Raw genomic sequence first — 24961 nt, 5'->3', positions numbered from 1 at the left:
GAGAGAGAGAGAGAGAGAGAGAGAGAGAGAGAGAGAGAGAGAGAGAGAGAGAGAGAGAGAGAGAGAGAGAGAGAGAGAGAGAGAGAGAGAGACGTATTTAGGATTTAAGAGAAGCATTTGTTACAACACATGCCAGAATCTGATGTGAGGAATTATGATACAATGTGGACTAATTGCATGCATGAGAGAGAGAAAGTGAGAGAGAGAGGGAGATAAATACAGAGAGTGAGAGAGTGACTAAGATTTATATATGTATATATGTGTGTGTGTGTGTGTGTGTGTAGGTGAGAGGGAGAGAGAGAATGTAGAGTGAGAGGGAGAAATTGCATGTACAACCTTAAATTGAGAGAGAGTAAAGACATGGAGTAATTTGAGAGAGAGAGAGAGAGAGAGAGGTGTGGGCCGTGGTGTTCCATTCTTCCGGGGTGATCGCATGAATGAATCCACGTTACGTGCTATAGAGAGAGAAATCGTTTACATGAGATGAAGTGCTATTTGATCAAGTGTGCTAGAAAGAGAAAAAGAGAATATACACGTAGAGGGAGAAACTGAGAGAGAGAGAGAGAGAGAGAGAGAGAGAGAGAGAGAGAGAGAGTGTGTGTGTGTGTGTGTGAAGGTAGTGGTGGCAATCGTGGAGGTGGTGGGGATAATGGTAGTGGTGGTGGAGGTGGCAACAGTATTGGCGGCGGCGACACAGATGGCGGTAGTGGTGGTGGAGGTAGCTGTGGTGGTGGTGACGGTAGTGGCGGTGACAGTAGTGGTGGTGGAGGTAAAAAAAAATCAAGGGGTGAAATAAGTGGACTATGTGGAACAAGAAATGAAGGTTGCCTAGAAAAGCTCACTCCTCGCACGCACTCCCTTGGAAGTATCTCAAAATAACCTACGTGTCTTCAGAGAGCCATTGCAATTCCATAATGTGAACTTCAGGGTCTCATAGGCTAAGCACCGTCATGCTATCCTTTTCTCCGTGATGATGACTTTTCTATCTCTGTAGATAGCCTATTTACTTGCTTTTCATGCCGCTAGAAGATGTGGCATGTTTTTCCTCTTGTGGGCTATCTGGCCTGAGGTGAGGTCTTCACCTAGGTATATCTTTTCTCCTTTGAGAGTGATCCTCTTGGAGGGGAAGGCTCTCTTCTTTTCCAAGTCTCCAAACTTTACGATGAGCACTTTTGTTCTTGTGTCATCTTTCCCAACTCACAAGGCCCCCCAATGATGGGTACATCTGTAGCCCCAATTTTGGTGGCAAGAGTTGTAGCATCTTCAATTGGGGAGCTTTTCTCATCTAGTCCAACCACTCTTACATGGAGTGTGTGTGCTTGTCTTTTTGCCTCTTCTTCCAAGGTGGCATTCATAAATTCCACTTTGTTGCCATGTGTTCCTTTGTTCTTTTTTGCCGCATCTATCCATTCTGCACTTTCTTTGACAACATTCTCAATATTCTACATTTTGTTTTGGGTGCTTTCCATCACACTTGCATAAGAATGCATAACCTAGTGTGATTTGTGGTTCCTTTTGTGCGTCCAATTTCTTTTTGCATTCCTCTAGTTCTTCTTTTAGGTTGGAGATCATTGAGTCTTTCTTTGCCAAGCGTACATCCATTGTTTGTTGCATCTCTATTTTTAGTTTCTCCATCATTTTAGCTTGAACCCGCTCTTGTATATCACTTTTCATTTCCTTCCTCATGATATGCATTTCAGCATGGAGCATGGTCAACATCTCCTCATATAGTGTTTTGTTGATTTTGCAGGATGTCTTTACATATCTACTTGACCCAAGAGAGACATTGCAATCTCGCGTTTTACACCCATAGGTTTTGTATCTCGAGTTCTTTGGCGGTGTATGAAACATTGTTTCCATGGTTGGTTTTGTGACTCCTTCATTCTCAGTTTCTTCCATCATGTTTATAGCATATGCTGTAGCATAATTTGTTTACAATTTGACTAGAGCAATAAAACAGTAACATAAACAATCACTATAGCATAAATTGTTAGTGTATCAAAAACTGTCACGGTGATTGCACTATAAAATGTAACTGAAGCATAAACTGTCAGTGTAGCATAAAACTATCAATTCTCCCCTATACTATCATTATAGCATTAAATGTCAAAATGTTTGTAATAGAAAATGTGATTGTAGCATAAACTATCGGTTAGCACATCATGTCAGGCTTCTGAGCACATTTACATCAGTATGCACAGTGCAACAATCAATATATTGATGTGTTAGTACATTATTGCATATAATACTCCTATCTCAGTGCATTCAATACTCATCCACATTAGGAGAGCATGATAGGTGCATTCATGTCAGGTGCCTCACAACACGTATATTCACATCAAGTCTAACTCATGTTAGGTACATTCCTCATGATAGGTTTGCCTCACAATAGATATTCCTCATGATATGTACATCCCTACGTCAGTACATTGCATTGCTCATCAACGACAAGTCTACCTCATGCCACATGTACATTCTTGCTCACCACAAGTCTGCCTCATGCGAGAGAGAGAGAGAGAGAGAGAGAGAGAGAGAGAGAGAGAGAGAGAGAACTTGCTCACCATAGGTCTACCTCATGTGTCACACACACACACAGAGAAGATTATTAAACACCATTGGTTTACAAGTACCCTAATGACCCATGCTTGCACATGTCTTAGCAGAAGTGTATTTTTAAAATATGTACAAAAAATGATACTATCATATTCGAGACTCTTTTATGGTTTTGGATGGAGTGCAAGTTGCCCGGTATACACAATGTTTTGGTTATGTTTGCAAATGGTCGATATACTTAGTGTTTTAGTAATGTTCACAAAAGAAATCTATTTTAAGACTTGATGTTGCTTTGATCATTTATATTTTGTTAATTTTACATGTGGATAATCTAACATAAACTTTCGATGTTTTGGCGGCTCTCTTAAACATGCATTGTGCGACAAAGAGAGAGCGATAGTAGTGCTCCGCGCTAGTATTGCCCTCGTGCTGTGGCTCTATGACCTTGGTTCGTTTAGAAGCATTTGGTTATTACATATGTCACGACCGAAATTGCAGACGTCACCTGCCGACCGCAGCCGCCATGGCGATGGAAATAACGTGCCTGATTCCCAACGCACATGCCTGCCCCATTCCCAGCGTCGCTTACAACAAAGAGCGCAAGGAGATCTACAGCGGCTCGCAGGATGCTAGAATCAAGGTGATGATCATGGCACGGCGCACTTGAATGTCATGAGATAAAGCGACGCATGCTGACATCCTTTCTATATTACTCGACATGCAGGTCTGGGACGTTGAGACCGGAAAACAGCTACGGGTTCAGCAGGGTCATCAAGCCTGGGTTACAGACCTCCTCTATTCGTATGCAGCATGCGTACTTTTCTCTTGCTCCCTTGATGGCAATATCCTCGTCTGGTCTGACAAAGGCAAACTTCTGCAGGTAGTGACTTGATTTGCAATGATCAGTTGTTGCTTGCTTGCATGCTGTCTCTGTGCGTAAGTGTGGCGAGAGAGAGAGAGAGAGATGCCTTTTTGTAGCCTTTTGGCTCCATGTGTTGTTTTCTACCTGGTGTTGAGTCTACTTGGTCGGCCAGAAGGCCCATTATAAATATTTTAGTTGATTAATTCAAACTTCTTCACGAAATAAATAAATAAATAAACACAGAGAGAGAGAGAGAGAGAGAGAGAGAGAGAGAGAGAGAGAGAGAGAGAGAGAGTGCGCCTTGTGCAAGACTTACTGTTCTCATTTACAGATCGTAGAGTTTGGTGAACCTGTGAATTGCCTTGCATGGGATGCCAAAGGAAAGCACTTAATAGCAGGTGGACAAGGTGTAGTTCAACTTTTCCGCTGTGTTAGGTCATCATCCAGCATGTACATCAAATCAGACTCTCAAAATCAGAGGATAGGAATTGTATGTATTTCTAACTCCTGCATCTCATTTTTGCTCATAGATGAAATCCAAGAATAGAACCATTCTTTGTCTCTTCTTTAGTGTAGAAATTTATTTCTTACAGACTACAGAGGGAAATTTTGAAAGTGTAAAATTGGTCCATGAAAACATGATCCCTGGATGAAGACGTTATTGCTTATGAAATGGTACTTTTTTTCTTCTATTCCAACTGGAATGAATTAGAAGTGCTATTAAGCATTTGCCAATTCTACCAAGCATAGAATCCTGATATGTGGTCTCCTGTCTTTATCAACCTTAAACTCATGCAGTAGAGATTCATTATATAGGCTGCTTCTTTGAAGCTAATCTATGGCTGTTATTGTTAAGACATTGCTAGGGTCTGAGGGAAATCTGATATGCGATGATGAACTAGAGCTTCTGCAAAATGAGAGGCACTGGCTGAAATTCAGTGAGGTTTTCCAAAAGGGGAAATATTGTTTAGGAGCCTGCATTCTTGAACAGATCCTATCTCGATGGGGTGGATAGTATCCAGTAGCAGAATTGACAATCTAAGACTGGTTGCCTTGGCTAGGATCTTATGCACAATTCCTAGAAAGATTACTATGGGTCTGTAGTTGAGTGATTTCTAAGAATTTGCCTTCACCACATTTGGGATGACATGAATCAATCCCTCAGATAGTCTCATTGTCATGTCTCTTGATGCCATGATTTCTTGGAAAGCTTAGAGAAGGTCTCCATTGAGAATATCCTAGTACCTCAAGAAAAGGGTGTTGTCCAATCCTTCATTTCTTGGGCACTTGCTTTCTTTGTAAAATGGGCCATCAAGTGTTTGCCCATGCTGTGATTGACTACCCTTCTAGTGCCCTGCTTAACTGCATTGCTATCTCATATCCAGGGAGTCTAGTATTGGATTCTAATGGTGCTGTAGCAATGCTATATAATAATCTGTAGCCACTTGTCCAACCTCTTGTGGGCCCGTGAGCTATTGATCCATTTGCTCTCTTGAGTCTCCTACTCCTTGTCAAGATTTTCTAGAATCCATAGTGTTTTTGAAGTCTCTATTCAACCTTTCTCCTACCTTTGTCCAGGGGAATCCCTTGTACAAATTTTTTTTCCCTTGGGTAAAATAATGTGGTTAATCATGTTACTGAGAAGAGTTTCACAAAGTACACGTCCTCAATAGTCTAGCTGAAGCTGGCTCAAAACCACAAAACAACCAAATGTACAAGCCTCTCAAGCTGTTTTGGGGGGGTTTATGGGGGAAAGAGGCCGTGAAGGGGGAATGTGTTGTCACCTAGGGCTGCGTGGTATCATGAAGAACAGCTCTTGGCCACCATAGGTAAGTAAGAACTGTTGTCAAATCTCTTGACGGGCTCGGGACTCGCCCTTTGCTGGTCCCAAGGGCTATGAAGTGAGTGGATGATGGAAGCCTAGAGCTTTGCCAGGGTCGTGTGTACAAAGAGACTCTTGCCACCAAAAGTCAACTGGCAGCTTGCTTTGCAGAGATGCCACCTTGTGAAGTTTTCAACAATCTCCAAAACCTTTGATCGTGACGTCATGGGTTCTATTACCCAGTAAAACAGCCATGTATCCAGGCCAACCACAGTGTAGGAACTTGCCTCAATGATGAAGATTATGTCATGCATCTTTGTCTCGTACAAATGGTGGCGGCTCTAGCTCTTTGATTGCTAGCAGAAAGCTTCTTAGGATATACACCCTAGGCCAGGTGCAATTTGGCAAAGGAGATGATAAACTCCTGTCCACACCAGCTCGGCTGCCTTGTAGGACCTGAGACAATGCTTTGGCATCTCCAAGTGCTGCTGTGCGTAGTGCTTCCAAACTCTCTCCTGCTATATCTATGCTAGCCAAATCCCGACTGCAATGTGGAGATATGCTAGGGTTTGCAAAAGAAAACACATAGCTTACAACCATGACTAAAACACAATGAACTCAAACACTAAGACACAAACACAAAAGTGCAAAAATGCAAAATGAAGATAATTGAATAATGAATGAATGAGGAGGGGAAATGGAAACGCCATGTCATCGAGGGGGAGAGGGCAAAAGTATGGGAAAAGGGGGGGGGGAGCTTAGATGTTAGAACTTAGAATACAAATTTCATACTTAAAACCAAAGCTTTCTAATTTCCAAGTTTTGAGGGGGAGAGAGGAAGAAAAAACGAAAATTATGCATAATGCAATATTGAGGCTAAATGACAGTCTGCTTATTAACATTTTTGCACTTATTTTTGTTTTGTTGGCATGTTTGTTTGGGGGGAGGGGAGTAGAAAGAAATATTAACATCTACATAAGGCCAATGTGGCCTATGAGACAAAATCCAAAGAGAGAGAAACTAGTAAGCCAATCCCTCGCATTGACTAGGATAAGTGCCTAAGGATGAGAAAAAGTGCGTCTATGTGCCAATCATGTGGCGAATATGTGAAAAGGCAAAAAAAGAGGATGGTGGGCTTAGCAAGACAAGCAAAACAAGCAAGCAAGCAAGGGTAGGGAAACTGCCTTTAGGAGAACTGTCATGTGTTATGCTATGAATATGGTGGATCCTAGAGTCGACCACTCCAAAAGACTGAAAAGGGATAAATGCGCACAGATGCATGTTTATATGAACAGAATGCCAATGCATGGGGTAATGCAAAGGGAGATGCAAGATGTCATGCTCATGCAATATGCTATGCAACGGTGCCATTGGGACAGTGTCCTCGCAGGGGAATTGTTCACTTGTCCAAGTGCCCTTTTACAATCAGGTCATCTTGACAGTGCGGATGAAGTTACAAATGCCCATAATACAATACAAAAGAATAAGTGAATGTAATGTCTAAAAACTGTAAGCATCATCACTGTCATGATCAAGAGTAGAAGCCGTCCCCTCTCAAACTGGAAGGGAAAGCAAGAGGGAAGCACCCTCTGCCCGTCAAGCTGAAGAAGTAGGGGAGGGTGTACCCAAGCCGATCTTGGGTAGCAGGTACTGAAGAACCGGCCGGTTGACCGCTTTGGTCAAGATATCTGCAAAATTATCTGATGAAGGCACAAACTCTAGGCGAATAGTGCCTAGCTCAACCTGCTCTTTGGAAAAGTGGAAGTGGACTCCCACATGCCGTGTCCGTGGTGTGATGATCGGACTATCCGCAAGGGCGATGGCACTCGAGTTGTTGGAGTAGACAACTGTGGGAGAGTCACATGGAAAATGAAGCACCGCTAGTAAACTTCTTAGATAGATGGCCTTGGTGGTGCCATCAAAGAGAGCTCGGTACTCAACCTTGGCCGTGGGAGCCGCCACCGTCTCTTGCTTACGGCTGGACCAAGAAATGGGAGTCGTGCCCAAGGTAAAAAGGTAGCCGCCATGGAAACGCCGGGTGTCAGGATCTCCTGCCCAATCAGCATCAGTGTACCCTTGCAAATATAAACCAGAACCATATGTCAAGCCATAAGAAAAAGTACAGCGCAAATAACCTAACACACGAAGACATGCAATCCAATGTGACATCCTAGGTGCTATGAAATACTGACTGAGTATGCTAACTGAGTAAGCCAAATCTGGCCTAGTGTGAATTAACCAAAGAAGTTTTCCTACAATAGAACGATAGGTGTGTACATCGAAGGGCTGTCCTAGGGTATTCTTCGACAAGTGGACAATAGGATGAAGAGGTGTGGCCACTGGCTGCGTCTGATCCGAAGTGGTAAGCCTACCTATCTTGTCATTAGGCATGTGTGTGTACACACGACACCCGAAGACTCTGAAATGGGAAATAACAAGCCGAGAGCCAAAAAATGCCTCATATGGGGTCTTTTGAGGAAGAGCCGCAGTCGGACACCGGTTGAGGATGTTCACCGAAGTGTTAACAGCCTCGACCCAAAGGCGCTCAGGAAGCTGTGCTGCGAACAGCATAGAGCGTGCCATTTCCATGATTGTGCGGTTCCTACGTTCTAGGACTCCATTTTGAGAGGGGGAGTTGGTAGAGGTGAGTTGGCGAGAGATGCCATGCTTCTGTAGAAACTCGGAAAACTCGTGGGAGATAAACTCACCATCGCTATCACTCCTCATGCACCCGACACAACGACTAGTCTGATTATGAACCAACAACACCCAAGCAGAAAAATATGTGAAAGCATCTGACTTATGCTTGAGGAAGTATACCCACATGTATTGAGAATGATCATCCACTATCAAAAGGAAGTACAACACGCCGTTCAAAGCGGCAGTGGATGTCGGCCCGCAAAGATCAACATGAATCAATCTAAGAGGCTCCTCAGCTCTATGTGTAGACTGCTGAGGAAATGGGGTACGGTGCTGCTTCCCGAGCTGACAGCCTTTACAAACATCTTGAGCTAGCTTCAGGCGTGGAAGGCTCTCAACTAGCTCACGGCGAGACAACTCATAAAGTCAGTCATAACCAAGATGCCCTAAGCGAAAATACCAAAGACGCTCATTGTGCGTAGGCTTCGGAGATGTGGGTAAGGCCTGGAAGCTATGGAACACGGAGCCCTCGGCAGTCGGCTCGGTGAGAAAGTGAGTCATGTGGTATAGGCCATTAGGCTGTGTCTCACCGCGAGCAATCACTAAACCAGTCTGAGAGTCAAGGACCTCGACTGTGGTCGCTGTAAAGAAAACTGCTCGCCCCAACCGGCAAAGCTGCTGCACAGATAACAAGTTCACCCAAGCTGAGCGACATGATATACATTGTCCAGCGAAACCAGATCCGGACCCTTGTGAGTGGCAAAACTGACGCAACCTTGAGCATGAATCTTGATCGAGGAGTTGTTTCCTACACAGACCCGCCCGACTGCAGGGGTGCGGGTATGGAAAATGTCCTCTATAGGAGTCATGTGATGTGTAGCTCCACTGTCCACAATCCAAATTGGAGCTGAAGTGCTCGGCTGTGACGAGTGGGCCTCTGTAGTAACCTCTTCAGGAGGAAACTCACATATGTGAACGAGACTCGCATCGGATGTCTTTGTGGAGATGATGTGGGCCTTTGTAGACCAATCAGATAAGCCCTCTGGAGTTGAGAACGTTGTCGACTGAGATGGCTGTGCGGTGGCAGTGTGAGTCTGACCTTTAAACTGCCCCTTGCCATCACCTTGCCTCCCCTGCTGGGGGTTGCCCGACTAAGTGGCGGGGGTTTGAGACTTAGGTTTTGGTGCTGTGCCTCGTGCCTTTGATCGACACTCGTCACATCAAAATGGCCAGCCTTTTGACAATGTTGAGAATACCTATTCTTTTTAGGTACATTCTGCCACCTTGGTTTAAGTTGTGACTGGGAGTTTCCTTGAGAATCCCCAAATCGATTTAGCTTTTGAGTTTGATTTTGATTTTGAGTGGAGGTTTGGTTTGGTTTGCACTTCCCTTGTTGCCCTTTTTGAGAATGAGCAAGAAGAGCTCCCTCTGAAGAGAAATTTATATGAAACTAATCGAACAACCGTGCGTAATGCAACAGTTGACACCCAAATTCATAGAATGTAGGCATGGTAGGCTTTGAAACTATTCCTTCCACAAAATTGAAGTATTTTTTGGGGAGTTTATTTAGGAAAAATGTGGCCTGATCGTCAGAGGACTTGGGAGTCCCCGTAGTGGAGAACTCAGCGAGGAGACACTAATACTCAGCCAACTTGACTTTCAAGTCATCCCGGTCAGTGATTTTGAAAAGCTGAAGCTTATGGTCAAGATTAATACGAAGGGTCTTATCCCGAGCCGCATAGCGGTCAGTCAAGTGTGCCCATCGCTTTGACACTAAGTCAAAACGTTGAAGCTGAGAATGAAACTCAGGCAATAAGCCTTGCATCAGCTTGACAATAGCAGAGGCATTTCTAGCCTTCCATGAGCGAACGACCTCATATGGAACAAATGCGGGATCGGGTTGGGGTTCCAACCCCTGCACAAGATGCCATAGGTTCTGTGAGTCAAGGACATGTCTCATCAAATTCAACCAATTAGTAAAGTTTAACCCATTAAAACGAGTCTTGCCATTGAATGCATTCTTGGTAGAAGATGAGCTAGAACCATGAGGTGTCGGGTAGGTGGTGTAAGATGATTGTGGGAAAGATGATGGAGGTGGGTGTGTCTAATAAGAGAAAGAGGGAGGGGAAAGAGGTGGGTAGGGAGAAGGAGGTTGTGAGTGTCCAATGAGTGCCGATTGATACGGAGGCACTGGAACATGAATGTTTCCATCAGGTGCCGGTGTAGGTGGAGACACTGGGACACGGTAGCCTGTCCAAAGTGAGGCTGGGACACAGCAAGATGACCAGAAGGCCCACTAGGCAATGCCATGGAGGCAAACTGTGTAGGCAACTGATCCACACTCCAGAGAGAGTGAGTGGGATACCTAGGCTGCAATGATCCCAAAAGTGTATATGAGGTAGGTGAAACACCACCCGACTGAGGGAAGGATGAGGTCCTAAAGGATGTGCCTATGTTTCCATAACCCCTCGGTGTGATGTGCGGTGCAACATGAGGTGTCTGAAATGGAAATGTAAATGGTGTAAATGGAAGTAGTGAAGCAGTGGAAAAATGTGGTGGGATGGGTGGGTTTTGAAAGTGAGGTGTAGATTATTTTTGTTCATTTTTATCATTTAAAGATTGAAAATGAAATTGTGAAGATGATGATGCACCATGTAATGAAGTGAAAGGAACACCAAATTCATTCTGATTATGTGAAGTATACGGAAAAGAAGGAAGGGCAGAAGAAGAGGTACCTGACTTTTTCTTATAATCCCTGCGACGTGTGTTAACATACAAGAATTGGTTCTCAAGAGGACCTTTTTCATAGTCAACAGACTAGACTCTTTCTTCCACATGATCTCTACCAGTATATTGCAAAACAGAAGAGATAAAAAGAAGAAGGCACAAAAGATGAATCAAAAGTACCTTGCACCGGAGAGGACGGAAAAGTCTGAAAAAATGGAAAATACTCCGGATCTTGCCCTCCAAGAGGGGGCCCCATCCTTGATGGAGGTCTCGACGGCCCTGCAATATCATCAGACTTACGCGCAACATCTGAAGAGTGAAAATCATGCATATCTTCATTCAGAAGCTTTTCTTGAAGGGCAATCCTTTGGTCGAGCTCCTTAATCTTCTTTCGTTGATAGGCTATGATCAATTTATATTCTTCAGAGGTCAGGCTGCCTATTCTTTCTTCCATGTACTTAGATGTGTCTTCCACCATGTCGGAACTTTGTGGAGTAAGATGATCGGCCCACTCTCGCTCGGTTCTCGGCATAGGCTGTTCTTGAGATTGAATCGGTGTTGATGTGATCGATTTCATTTGAACCTACTGTTATTCTTGCTTCTTGCGAAGAGCTCTCAGATCAAAGGCCTAGGTTCCTCAGAGAGTACCAGGCTCTGATACCATGTAAAGAAAATACCCTAACATAGAAGTATAAACAGAAACCGTACGACAAAGCACAGACTGATAAAAGAATACAGTTAGGGTTAGGGTTAGGGTAACTCAGAGACAATGAACACAATTAATAAATAAAATGATATGACTACTAATAATATGATGCTCATGCAGCAAACACACTATGCAGTGAATGAATACTGAACCTCGAACTCCTGTATCTCAAGGATCAAGGCAAGGGTAATGAGCAGGAGAGTGTGTCGTACTCCAAACGGATCCTGAATCGCAGCAAGGCAGCCTCCGGATGTCAAACACCAGCAAACACAACAGTGAGAAGCTAGATCTGATGCAGACAGCAGTGAGGAGAGAGAAAGACTAAAAACGCAGGCAGCAGGTGAGAGAAAGACAAAAACGCAGGCAGGACAGCCTGCAGGAGAGAGAGAGACTAAAGACGCAGGCAACAGGTGAGAGAGACAAAATGCAGGCAAGACAACCTGTAGGAGAGAAAAACTGTAGCGATTGCAGCAGGAGAGAGAAAACTGTCAAGGCGGCAGTTGGGACCTGCAAATGCAGCAGCTTGCTGATGTGGCAGGCTGCACGACAGCAGTGCAGATGATCAGCAGTCAGTCACCAGGCATAAACAGCAGCAATCAGCGTGTGGAGGGCTGGAAACAGGCGCCAGACTGTAGGGAACAGTGATGGACAGCAAGGGTTGAGATGATAACACTTGAAACCTGCAAAAACGAGATTGGGAGAAGAGTGGAGGGCTGGCTGCCAATTTATAAAAAATTAGGGTTCTAGATCCTCTCCCCGTTTTAGGGTTTTGACTAAAATAAGCCTAAAATAAGCATGTTTTGGGGCTGTTTAAGTGGCTAAGAGCAATGCGTAGCACAACAGGCTCCTCATTTCAGACATTTAAAATGATGAGGTGGGCACTACGATGTGTCCTTTTGATAAGATTTTTGGTAAGCCTAGGCATCATGCTCTGGTGCAATCCCATATGAAGATTCTACTTCACTTTCTCAGATTCTGGGGGTGTTGGCTTTGGGTCACTCGAAATGTATTCATTTCTTATGCTATCCTAGGTATCCAAAGTCATGTTGCGAAGTTGAAAGGTCTTCTTCAGTGGCAGTTGGTCTTATTCAGCATGTTGATACTTTGTCTATAGAGGATTTAGTGCCTTGGCATTAGGCAGTCTCTTTAGTGACCATGTTGTGGTTTTTGTGCTCCTTTTTGTTCTTCTCTTGTGTAAAAGCTTGGTGGCATGATCCATCATCATCTTGTAATTTGATAATCTTGTGACACAGACAGAGAGAGGGGGGGGGGGGGGGGGGGGTGTCTATTATAGTCATTCTTAGCATAGTGACCAATCAAGGCCATTATCATGGTAGAGAGAAACGATCGCAATTTGCCACAACCTTCTAGAAGTTAGAACAAATCATACACATGTGGATTGGTTTGTGCCATGAAGCCCTGGCGACTCAAAGAATAAAAATGAAACATTAAAAAGGACTAAAGACATTAAAAGAATAGAAACGATAACATTAAAAACGGAAAACGTTAAATGTTAATTCTTTAGTTAAGCCACATTCAAGCATGTTAGGATATGGGTGAACCCAAAACATTTCCCCAAGCCAAAATGCCACGTGGTCGTTGTTTTCTCAAAGGGAAAATGTTTCGGTTGGGGAAACGCGTTTCGGGCGGGACTCCTTACATTTCAGCATTTTGGATCCTTTGAAGAGGAGTTTTGAGGCGTCTTTTGCTTCTATGATTGGAACCAAACGCAGGTGTGGGCAGCCTTTGGGTGATTGTGGCAATAGTTGAGGATGATGAGAAATGAGTGGGCAATAGGAGGAGGAGGATTTGGCAGGTATGTGATGATGAATTGGGGATAGACTAGGATGTAAGTGACCTAGCACACTCTATATCTATAGATGGGAATTTACCAAAAATAGGGGAGTTTTTTTTATGGGGCATTGAGACACACTGAGTGTATTTGAATTTTGGGATTGTTTGATGGCCAATGAAGGTTTAATGTGTAATGCACATTTTTTAGCTTAACACCCCTCTCAAGCCCAAAATTAGAACTAGAAAGGGGCTGCAAGCAAAGGTTACCATGTGTATGTTGAGATGTCCCACCCCAAAGTAGCTTGGGCATTGGTCAATGGCTCATAAAATGGGTGCATGTTAGCTACCCAAGAACCTATCAAGACTATAGAGGCAATTATTATCTTATGTCAGGAGTCCAAAGGTCCACCTGGAGAGGACAAGGCATCGGACAAAGGGTACTTGTTGGCTGCTTGCCTAGTGGCCTACCAAGACCTGCAAAGGCAATGTTTAACCACTTTGAACTTTTTTTCTTGGATTAAATGTAACAATGCCCATGGGGGAAAGAAGGATGGTTGGCTCACAAATCATAAAACAGAGAGCATGGACAAAACCATCAACAAGGGTGTCAATGATCCGATGATAAGAAGTATGCGGAGGTATGGTGGTGAGAGAATTATAGGGTGACAGAATTTTAGTCTTGACACCTTACTATAGTCATGCACACCTTACTATAGTCATCGTGCATTGTCACCACTTGAAAGGTATATACAATCCATGATGATACTTTATGTGGTAATAGGGAACAATGTATATTTGTACATACCTATTCTATAGTCCTAACATCTTACTATATTTACCTCTTCTATAGTCTTGACACCTTACTATAGTCATCGTGCATTGTCTCTACTTAAAAGATATGTACAATGCACAATGATACTTTATGTGGTAACAAGGCAAAATTTATATTTGTACATACCTATTCTATAGTCTTGACACCTTACTATAGTCATTGTGCATTGTCACTACTTAAAAGATATGTACAATGTACAATTATACTTTGTGGTAACAAGGTAAAATTTATATTTGTACATACCTATTCTGTAGTCTTGACACCTTACTATTTTTTTGGGTTCCACACCTTTCCTAAAATATTCTAGACTCAAAATGGCCATGACAACCATTTTATGCCAAATTTAAACACAGAGTAATTCTAACCTGTTTTCATGCATGAATTTTGGCAAATCTAAAGTGATTGATTATGCATTTCTCTTTTGCAAGGCAAGGATACCAATTAGGCAAATTTGTATGCATGCAACAAATGTGACTTCCTAGGTGACCCTTGTATAGTGTTCTTTCCTTTTGAGGCATACCCTTCCCTGAGTTTGAGGATGTTTCTTTTGCAGTGTGGTTCTTCATCTTGAAAATAGTCACACAATACAATATCCGCATGATAAATGATGATTTTTATTAACGGTCACAAAAATACAATATCTCGAGAACATCCCTTTCATAGCGTGAATGATGATTCCTTTAAGCATGCATGTAGTCCATAATACTTGTATGATGCAAAACCTTCAAACCTATGTATGGCCACACATGTACTCACTATATGCTAGATCTACACAACCAAGGGCCAAAACATTCGAGAAATAGAGCATAACTAAACCACTCATGATAACAAAGAGAAACACTAGAAGAAATCAATGTACTAGGTTGTTGCCAACAGGACTTGGTTGACCAGTAAGGGCTCTACCCACCAAGGAGAGGTGGACTATGATCGAGTAGGTCAGCTTCCACCAGATGGAGTCAAGCACCGGGATGAATTGTTGGATTGGTGTTGATGTCAAGTCCCACCTAGAAACCGAGGTACTTGATAGTCTGATTGTTGAAACCTAGGTGGATGCCCCACTTGGTACTAGGATCTGGATCTGTAAGGAAACCAACTGACTTTTGCTAGTTAAAATTTGCACCTACTATGAAGCAAAACACCTCTAGTGCTAGTCTTACTCTCTCCAACATCGCCTCATCATTCTCCACATAGAGGGCCATGCTATTGGCATACTCCAAGTCTAGGAGCTCTGACCACTTCAACTGAAATTGTGTTCCTCTCCGCCCTTGATGATAGACACCCCGGTAATCCACTATTGAGGGAAGCCTAGCCATGCCATGGTGTCCTCCAAGAATTCCTAGTTAACCTTGCCACAAGCCTTCTCAAAGTCAAGGAGTATTACCACCCATTGTTGACCGTTGTGTCGAGCCCACCTTGTGGCCTCAAAGAAAGTGAACACATTGTCTAGGGTGCTCCTATCCTAGACAAAGCTTGTTTGTGTGTCATGAATGATGTGTGGGAGAATGGGATAGTGTTGGCCGCCAATCATGTTGGCGAGTGTCTTATAGGTGACTAATAGCAATGTGATCGGCCACCATTGGGACAACTCTAGGCAGTCTGAAACCAGCCTTCCTTCTTGGAATGGGTGGTGATAACCTGATTTAAGAGTTAATTACAGCAATAAATAAATGCACATAAAATGAAATACACACTTTACCATAACATTCTTGGACAGTAGACACCCTGTTGGCCCCAAAATTGGCGCCCCTTGCGGTATTTCTTTAGCTTTCATTCAATTGGAAGGAGTACAACTTGAGATTCTTCAATCTCCTCCTGCTAACCAATTGCTCTTGCTGTCATAAATGTCCAGCAAGCCTTTTGGGTCATTTGCCCCTTGTTTCAGCCAGAACTTCTTCTCCAATTTGACCCTTGGCTGGCCAAATGTTGCCCCAAATCAATTCGGGATGGGCTGGCTTCTGAAATCCCTTGATAATCTTCAATTATCAGCTGCTGATTTCAGTCCCTTGAGCCTTCAATCTCTGGCACGGATCCCAAGGTGGCTGCTAAACCCTAATTTCTGCTGTGAATTAGGGTTTACTGCAGAAATTACAGATCAGCCCACCAAAAATGGCTGAGATCTCCTCCGAATGGCTGAGAATTGCTGAGAATGGCTGAGCATAGGCTGAAGGAGATGAGAGAATGCTGTAGAGAGAGAAAATTTTGAGACTTGTCGCGAAGAACTAATCAAAATCAGTTGCTGCCCTGCTGTACCAGCCCCAAACGGATGCACCAACAACAATAGGAGCATCAAAGACTGTGATCTTCAGGAGAAAGTGCTTCAGCAGCAATTGTCAGCTTCCCAAGGTTAAGAATATGCAATCTCCATCACCAAAATGGTCTCCAATGGCTGGGAATTGCCCCCAAAAGCTGGCAGCAACAGTCCAATATCTCTTTCCAACAGCTTCAAAATGAAAAAACGAGATTTCCCTCTCCCTTCAGCCCTATTTAGCCTTTCCCCCACTTGCATGGGAAAGTTTTGCCAAGTGGTAGCTTTCTTAATCCATTTTCAGCAATTTCCAGTCATTTAATTAATTTTCAGAATTAATTAATTCTGAAAATTAATTCAGCCCTTAATCCATGCCCAAAAAATTGACCTTGCCCATCCAAAATTAATTGGCTAGGCCATTTGCAACCCAAAGTGGTCCCATGCATTAATTGACCCTTGGACAAGCATTAATCCATTAATTAATGCCTAGTCCCTAGTGTCACAACTGACACTCAATGGCCAATTAATGGTCCTAGGGGCAAACTGACACCAAAATTCACCTAGAATCTAACAAGTGTAACTTGTCACAACTTTTGCCCTTGACACCATCTTTTTCACAGGGTCCTTCGGTCTTCAACTGTGAGAAAGTAGCTTGCACCTCACATGTGCAACACTGTGCATCTTATAATTGCACATTTGATTAATCCTTTAATCAAATGCCAATTAAACATAAGCAAAGCATCAAATTTTCACGTCCTCGTGACACAATCTCCCTCTTTAGGGAGGAGATTGACTAAGCTTGTTGACATGTTAGCTTCCAAACTTGAAGATTCTTGAAATGCTTTCGTAGCAGGTTTGAGGGAAAATGGAGACTCTTAACCTATAGTCTTGGATCAAGAGGAACAATTGAGGGGTATTGGCATGATGTTTTGTATTTTTAATACTTAGGTTTGGTGTTATTAAGTTGTGTTGCAAGTCTAGCTAGTGGAAGGATGAAGATTTGCAGCAGGGGAAGTGTGTAGGTGAGTGAGAGTGACAAAGAGAGAGTATGAGCTGATTTGGGTGTACCAACAACGTGTTGGTACACAAAGAATAAAATGTATTTATACTTAGGGCATGTAAGGGTGCATTCACATGTACAACATAATAATACATGTGTATGATACACGGAGGTGAATAAAGGACCTTTACATCCCAACAACCTCCCCATGGCATTCTTAGCTAGATACACAACACTTTGGCTATCACATCCCAACACTGGAGTACTCATAGACATGTCGAGATCCCCTGCAAGTCTGCTCAACCATATAGCTTTATTAGAAGCTTTAGTAGCTGATATATATTCAGCTTATGGAGGTAAGGGCATCCCAAGAGGCTTAGCTTCAGCCATGTTAAATCTGTCCAGTACCTTTTCAATGTACTTCTCTTGAGATAAGAACAAGGATTTCTGCATTCTATCCTTGCGAATTTGTAATATTTCTGCTGAAAATATTACGAGCCGCGTGAGTCTCATGCAATGACGATGCCGGCATTGAAAATACGGACGGTGCGATTGTACACAACGTATCATGATTGGCAGGAAGGAGACCAAAAAGAAACCGCATATCTTCATGAGAACCTCCTCTTGGGAGGAGGTCAAGAGGATAAGGTTATAATTATTGCAAATTTTTTTATTACCTTCCCCCAGCAGAAGCGTGGCTGAGGGAAGGTGATTGACTGAAATGGAATTAGAGAGATGGAGGGGAGGATAGCATGCGGGGCTTCATGTGGGAGGGAGCTCTCCCCCCTCCCTTCACCTATAAAAACCCTCGCTATGGGGTGGAGGGTGGTAAGGCTGACAGAAAAGGAGAGAGAGCGTGAAAAAAAAAGGAGGGCGACAGAAAGAAACGACTGCGCCAGGCCGTGCTTGGTCAGAGCTGAAGGCCGTTGAGTGCCGGGCTGCACCAACTGCCGCCGATTGGGGAAGTTGCCGCCTGAAGATTGAGCCGCCGTTGCCATCGTCAGGCGCCGCCAAGTTGCCAATCGATTGGTCTTCGTCCACGTGGGTACTCCACGCCCCCAGAAGCTTCTAAGGGTCCTTAGGAAGCCCCCCTTCCTGTGGGCTTTCATAAGCCCCTTCCCAAGCGGTTTTTATAAAACCCCCCCCTCTCCCTCCCCCCCTCCCGCGCGCGGGATTTAAGCACCCCTTCCCGTGGGGTTCCACCAAAGCCCTATAAAGCTCACCTTACCTTGGGGTTTGAGCAACCCTTCTCGTGGAAATCCTCACTCAAGCTCATATTACTCTTGGGTTTCTTAAAACTCTTTTTCATTGGCCCTTCTCAAGCGGTCTTTACACCCCCGGAATTAAGGCCTTTCCCCTTGCATCCTCGTGAATTGAGCACTTCCCTTGCATCCCCCATAAAGCTCACACTAGCCGGGTTTTTAAGCCCCTTTTCATAGCATTTCCACTAGGCTTTTTAACCCCGTTTCCTTTTAAAGCCTCCCCTTGCATCCCGCACAAGTCTTTTAAATCCATTGTATCCCTTTTCGTGAAGGCCCTATTATATCCGGAATTTCCAAGTCCCCTTTCCCTTACATTCCCCAAAAGCCATTTTGCCGATTGTAAAGTCCTTTCCGTGGACTCACGTAAGCCCATTATAATCTGGATTTAAAGCTTTCCCATTGTACCCGTCACAAGCCCAAAATCTTTGCCAAGTTTAAGGGCTCTCCCATTGAACCCTCCTAAAGTTATCTTCTCTTTTCTCCAAGCTTCGAGGAGAAAGCCTATAAGGTCTTCCAAAGCCCAACTCCACAAGACGGTGCATCGGTCAAGGAAGCCGAATCTCAAAGGGAATTTGCGCGTGTGAGGGAGACGGGCCAAGATCATAAGTTTGCGGCCAAGGCAAGAAGGTCGAAGTCTCGATGGCCCCTAAAAAGGCACAAGGCGCAGCCGCAGGAGAATCATCTCCTAACATTCATGTGGACATTTCATCGAACCTACAAGTCCAGGTTTTCGTCCTATTTCTTGATTTATGTCGAAGTATTACAAACATGCATGGTTAATTCATGGAATTAGGTTGCGCTTATGCTTGTCAAATCCACCGAGTTTGATAAAGATGCATTTTTGTGCTTGAAATACATTGGCTAATTTAAGGAATTAACTCACAGTTGAAGAATCGGTCATTTGCATTTCCCAAAGAAACGAACGAAAGAAGAACATAAGATGTCTATGCATTCTTAGCAAGTTGTTTCTATACATTGCAAAGTATCGAATCTAGATCAACTAATGACCATCTTTACAAGTCGAAATTATTGTAGTATACTTCGATTATGCATGGAAAGATTAAATTGCATGTCGCATTATTTAGACATCTCTTCTTCACAATGATTCATTAAAGAAGGTTGCTAACAACCGTAGGATTTTTGCAAGGCATGGATATGATTCTAGGGCTGCACGAAGTAGATTAAACTCTAGTCAGTTGGCATAAATCTCAATCAATTACGTAAGTAGTTACGAAAGGTTGTGTAATGCTCATTCAGCATACGAATAATTCATTCAGAAATGAAATTAGGAAACGGCTGCATGGTTCGTTTTAACTTAAACCCTAAAAGCTTAGCAGCATGATTCGTGAATGCATCAATAGAAATTATGCCGTAACTTAGCATATGCTTTGTTCTTAACCAGAAAAGTTAGGGTTTGTAAATCTAATCATACATAGGCAATGAATCATGTGATTACGAGAATGGTATCGTAAATATCTTCTGGAATAGACAAGTAAATTGGGTTACCCTAAACACCTAAACCGCAAAGGAATCACTTAGGAATGGTTAAATCGATACAACATATCCCAAGTGCTAACTAGGGTGTAGCACGTCGAGGACGTGACCTAGTCGCACTTATTGCCAAGTTGAAACTCTCATAATCTAAAGACCTGTCCACATTCACGGAATATAGGGACAATAGGACATACTTGTGAGAAACGATCTAGGATTTCTGCCCTAAGGATCGCTCGCTAAAAAGATGAAACTCGGATGGAGTTGGAACCCTAGGTCCGACGATGTCGGCCTAGTGCAATCAGGAACGGATTGGATATGAAGACACTCTAACCTTGGTTCCTATCTAATCATGATTCTGTGATTAGAAGACGTCGTTGGATGGGTGAAAATAGTCCCATGTATTAGATGCGACACTTGTGCAACAAGTTGCAGAGTCGCATGATCTTGTGGTTTAACCACAAGAGAATGACCAAATTCCTCGGAATGAGATTGGTAGATTCTTGCGCAAGTTTATCTTGCAAAAGGATGAGTAGTCGTCCGTGATATAGTACCTTTCTTGGGAAAAGTGACCAAGATAAGGGAATTAGATATTTGCTTGGAAGCAAAAGACCAATCAATAATTTGGAGCAACATATTTTCTATTAATAGAACTTAAGGTATTGGTTAAGTTGGGGTACAGCCCTAATCCAAGGACATAAGAGTTAACAAACAAACCCTTGGGGATCTTGCCAAGTCGCAATTGATCCCGGATCGAGTGCTGGATGTATTCGGAAAGAAGGATTCACTCCTTAGCAGTTGGCCAAATTAACGACCACTGGAAATGATTGTGCTTGTAACAGTTTAGAGAGCATTGTTTGCTTTGTTTGCTCAAGGAATTAAAAGATGAAAATATATCTAATGCTTTAGGTTGAAGGCCTGAAGGGAGAGGCAGCCTCAGTTACCCCCGACTGTCTGCGTGATCCTAACCAAGGGGATTGTTAGCCGCGCTAGGAAGGTGGACCGAACCCGCCGCGTGAGGTCTCTCTGTTGAGCGCTACTTGGAGCAGGAGGACGCTTGGGTGCCAGGGGGGGCTCTGGCCGTAATTCCCTCGCCTTCCGGGCCCTACACAAGAGGCCAACGTGACTCGGGATTGGATCTCGAGGTCGGCATACTAGTCTATGGGCGGAGTCTTGGATTAGTAATCCCTGTGGATTGCTGGATAGCCTTCGGACAGATTATGGATAAGCCTAGGGGCTGGACTTTATAAATGTATTCCAAAGATAAATATGATAACCTGTTGAAAAGGAACTTGTTTGACACTATTTTTCTATGTCAAGTGTTAAGATTACGCGAAGGAACCAGTGCCTAACGGCTAATTAAGAAAGCTGCTTGATGCATGTCCAACTAAATGTGGCAGGTAATTAGACAACTAAAACAACTTGAGGAGAGTGTGGTGGATGTGGCTATGGGTCCGTCCTACGGATGGGTGGTCCCGGTTGGCCGGGAACTTTTCTCAATCATGATGGACAGCAAGAAGATCGTTTGAGAGGAGACGAATAGCAAGGGCGCTGACCTAGAGTCTAAGTTATAATAATCCCGATTTACGCTGTTTTAGGGGAATGGAATGGGGCTATGCCTTATGGCAGAGAGGTTGAGCTTTGCATCCCTCTCGTTTCCCATTCTCCTTGAACCAAGTGCAGCGTGAATCCGCTTCGGCCGTGGCGTTTCGGCGTAAAGTAGTTCGTTCGGGGTTCGACGCTAGTTGCCGTTTAGGAAATGACCATTGGGAAAAACCCTGATTCAGGTTGGTCCTAAGTGGGAACGGCCAGAATACTTCCGGTACGTGGCAGATGCGGAAAGTCCTAGATTGCAAACCCCGTGACATTCCATGGGAGTGCCGGGCGGGGCTTTCTAGACCTCCTTTCTGATGGACTGCTAAGACGTGTCCTGAAGGGAACAGGTGGATACATTACAGAATTCTCATGCCGAATATATGCTTTGTATTTCCCAAATCTTTCATGGAGAAAGCTGATTTCAACTTATCTTTGAGAGCATCCAAGCTAGTCTTTCTTTTCCTATCTAGTAACATATCATCCACATATAAAACAAGTATGATGGGGTTGCCATTTGTATCCTTTTTCATGTACAAACAATGATCTGCATGGCTGTATGTAAACCCATGAGAGAGCATAAAAGTGTCAAACTTTTTGTACCACTGCAGTGGTGCTTGGTTTAGCCCATACAAGCTGCGTTTAAGTTTACACACCAAGTGCTTTTTTCCAGGAACTACAAGTTCGATGTCGTACCACTACACAGACACGGTGTGAAAAACTATGGAATGCATCATCATCTGACTTTCTTATTGATCAAGAGAGTCAATGTGATCTGAGTCATTAGTACTAGTGTGAGTGGCATGGATTATCTAAAAATACTTGATTTTTGGATAATTTTAGCATATTTTTGATATTATTTATTGTAAAAAAATCAAAAAATTTAAAAAAGCTTCTAGATTAGGATAGTATGCAAAAAGCAAGTTGCTTTTTCAGCCAGTTATGAGATTTTAATAAAAAAAACAAATTGACGAAATCGCCTGCGCCACGATCGCTGTAAACAGGCTGAAAACTGCAGTTTGAACTGGAAGAGGAAGAATGAGCGATCTGGGAAATCCATGACCTAGTGTCCAGGGATTTTACACCCCTTTCGGAGCCAATGGAGCCATCAAATTTGGGTTCCGAGCAGTAGAGAGGAGCTGTTATTTTTGATCCACGTTTTTGTTCTACGAGGGAGCTCCAGGAGATCTAATGCCTAGAGAGTGCTTCTGAGTAGTGCCAGACAAAGGATTTCAGGTTCTTTCAATACATATTGATTCAATTCATTGTGCTTTGTCTTTGTCGTGTTTACCACTTGTGTATTCTCTTTCTTTTCTTCCATCTCCTATCTCTACTCCCTTCTACCTTTGATCCACAGTGGATTTGACCTTTTAACAAAAACCCCTCTGACATTGGTGAACCTGACGTGAAAGGTCGTTAGAAGAAGGAAAGACAAGATGGGAGAACCTTCGAACACAATCTCTAGTGATGTTTTGCAACAGTTGGTGCAAAATATGAATATGCTTATACATGTACAACAACAACAACAGGTGATGCAAGCTTTTGCTCAAACAAAAAGTGTTGTGATGAATGCTTTGCAAGCAATTGAGCGTGAGGTGAAGTTATTCAATGGTAGGAATATATCTGCATATGTACATACATATGCTTAAAAGATGGAATTCTTTGGAGTGGCTTAACTTGCATGGAGCCGGTATTTTGTACGTGTTACTGTACATGAACTGAAAGCACAGATTACTGAATTATACTTGCAGGATGCTGACTAGGTAGCTTTCAAGAAGACACTTAGGGAAGAATTTTACATTGAAGATACTAGTTTGATTACGGGCAAGACTTTTCAGGAGTGGGTTTTACAACCCAATAAGGGTCTTGTGGCTACAGAATTGTTAAGAGAATTCGAAAGTCGATTTGAGTAGTTGGATCTTGTAGAACAACAAACTCTTGTAAGTCAAAAAATTGAATTGTTTCTACAGGCAGCTTCAAGAGAAGCTTGATGATTTGCTGGAGGATCAGACTACAGAGACAAGTCTGAAAAGAGAGTGGAGACATGTCAAGGAAGCTATTACTGCACTTGTGAAGAAGTATAGAAGAAGAGAAAGATTGCATGTCTCTAGCTTGCCCATTGTTACGAGCAAGACAGTTGATGTATCCAGTAAGCCACCTACTTTTGTGGCTAACCCTATGGCTGTACATGCTATTATTCCCTATGTTAGGGAAGATGTCTTAAAAGAATTTGTCAAAGGTATGCGGGATCTTCAATTGAAGGTTGCAAAATTGGATGAAAAAGAACAAGAGGAAAGGGCACTGGCAATAGCCCCTAAGCTAGGAAAAAGATGTATGTGGTGTGATAGTTTGCAGCATGAGAGAAAGGATTGTGCTGCCTATTAGGAGGCCTTGGCACGATAGCTCATCTTTTTGAAAGATGGCAAGATCCATGCACAAGAAACGGGATTGCCTCTTGCTTTGAATTTTGGAAAGGGAGGTATGCAAAAGTTGTTGGAAGACTTGGCTGTCCGAAATGCTTATGCGGCGGTACATGCTTCTACTTTTGGTTTACAGTTGAATAGAATGTATGGCCAAGTGATAGTTGATCCAAAGGCTGAAATATGGACACATGCTTTACATGCAACTGAAAAGAGAAAGATCACTGATCCTGAAATGTCTCATGCAGGGCAAGACATTCGTGGCATAACTGGTTGAGAATCACCGGGAGACACACATTCAGTATATGCATATTTAGCAAAGGTACAAAACACGGATGTACTTGTGGAAGAAAAACAAAAAAGAGATAAAGATAATGCAGGGACATCTAAAAGAATGACAAGAAGAAGTGTGGATCAATCTAAAGCTGCAAATCAGCCACCTCCCGAGCATGTTATGGAAGAGGTCAGTCAGGAGCAAAAACATGATAACAAACAAGAGGGCAAAAAGAAGGGCAAGTAGCCAAGATATAAGTTGCAATTTGATATTGAGACAGCCATAGATCTTAAGAAGGTTCTTGAAGAATGGATCTTAAACAGTTGGGTGGAATTCACCTTGGGAGAGGTGCTTGGCATCGCCAAGCGAGAATTTCATGATGAGATCATTGACATAATTAAGAGGAAGCGTCAGTTTCTTGGTGATACCACTAGTGCATTGCTGCAATTTGAAGAGGAAACTGGTTTGTTGGGTATTCGGGCTGAATATGAGCATGAAGTAAGTACTGGATTATCTATGCAGGATGCTACTAATCAGTGGACAACATGTGGAAAAGAGAAGAAAGTGGCTGAAAATGCATTGTCTTGTAGCAATATGCATGGTGGAGTAAGGCAGATGCAACAATATGGGGAAGAGACTCTAGGATTTATTCATCGAAGCCACTACACAAGAAATCGTTGGGCTAGAGCTACCATTGAAACGGTAGTGAAAATAGGGAAATGTGAAACTCCTTGTGTTTC

The 24961-nt window shown here is 43.2% G+C and overlaps 1 protein-coding gene across 8 annotated transcripts in view; it reads left to right on the top strand.

Annotated features, from left to right (window-relative positions):
- The first annotated feature begins 2939 nt into the window (after positions 1 to 2939).
- LOC148025199 (uncharacterized) overlaps positions 2940 to 24961 on the top strand; it is a 268949-nt gene continuing 246927 nt past the window's right edge. For all 8 annotated transcript variants that reach the window (XM_087695002.1, XM_087695001.1, XM_087695000.1 and 5 more), the window contains exons 1-3: positions 2940 to 3193; positions 3278 to 3433; positions 3747 to 3905. In XM_087695002.1, the coding sequence (XP_087551128.1) occupies positions 2993 to 3193; positions 3278 to 3433; positions 3747 to 3905 (516 nt within the window). In that variant the 5' untranslated portion in view covers positions 2940 to 2992. The remainder of the gene's footprint in view (positions 3194 to 3277; positions 3434 to 3746; positions 3906 to 24961) is intronic.

This window comes from Lygodium microphyllum, chromosome 15 (assembly GCF_053477565.2).
Source record: "Lygodium microphyllum isolate KBCC chromosome 15, Lygodium_microphyllum_v1.1.10, whole genome shotgun sequence".
Taxonomy (NCBI): Eukaryota; Viridiplantae; Streptophyta; class Polypodiopsida; order Schizaeales; family Lygodiaceae; genus Lygodium; species Lygodium microphyllum.
Note: the sequence above shows the minus strand (reverse complement) of the source record. Positions and strands in the feature narration are given on the sequence as shown.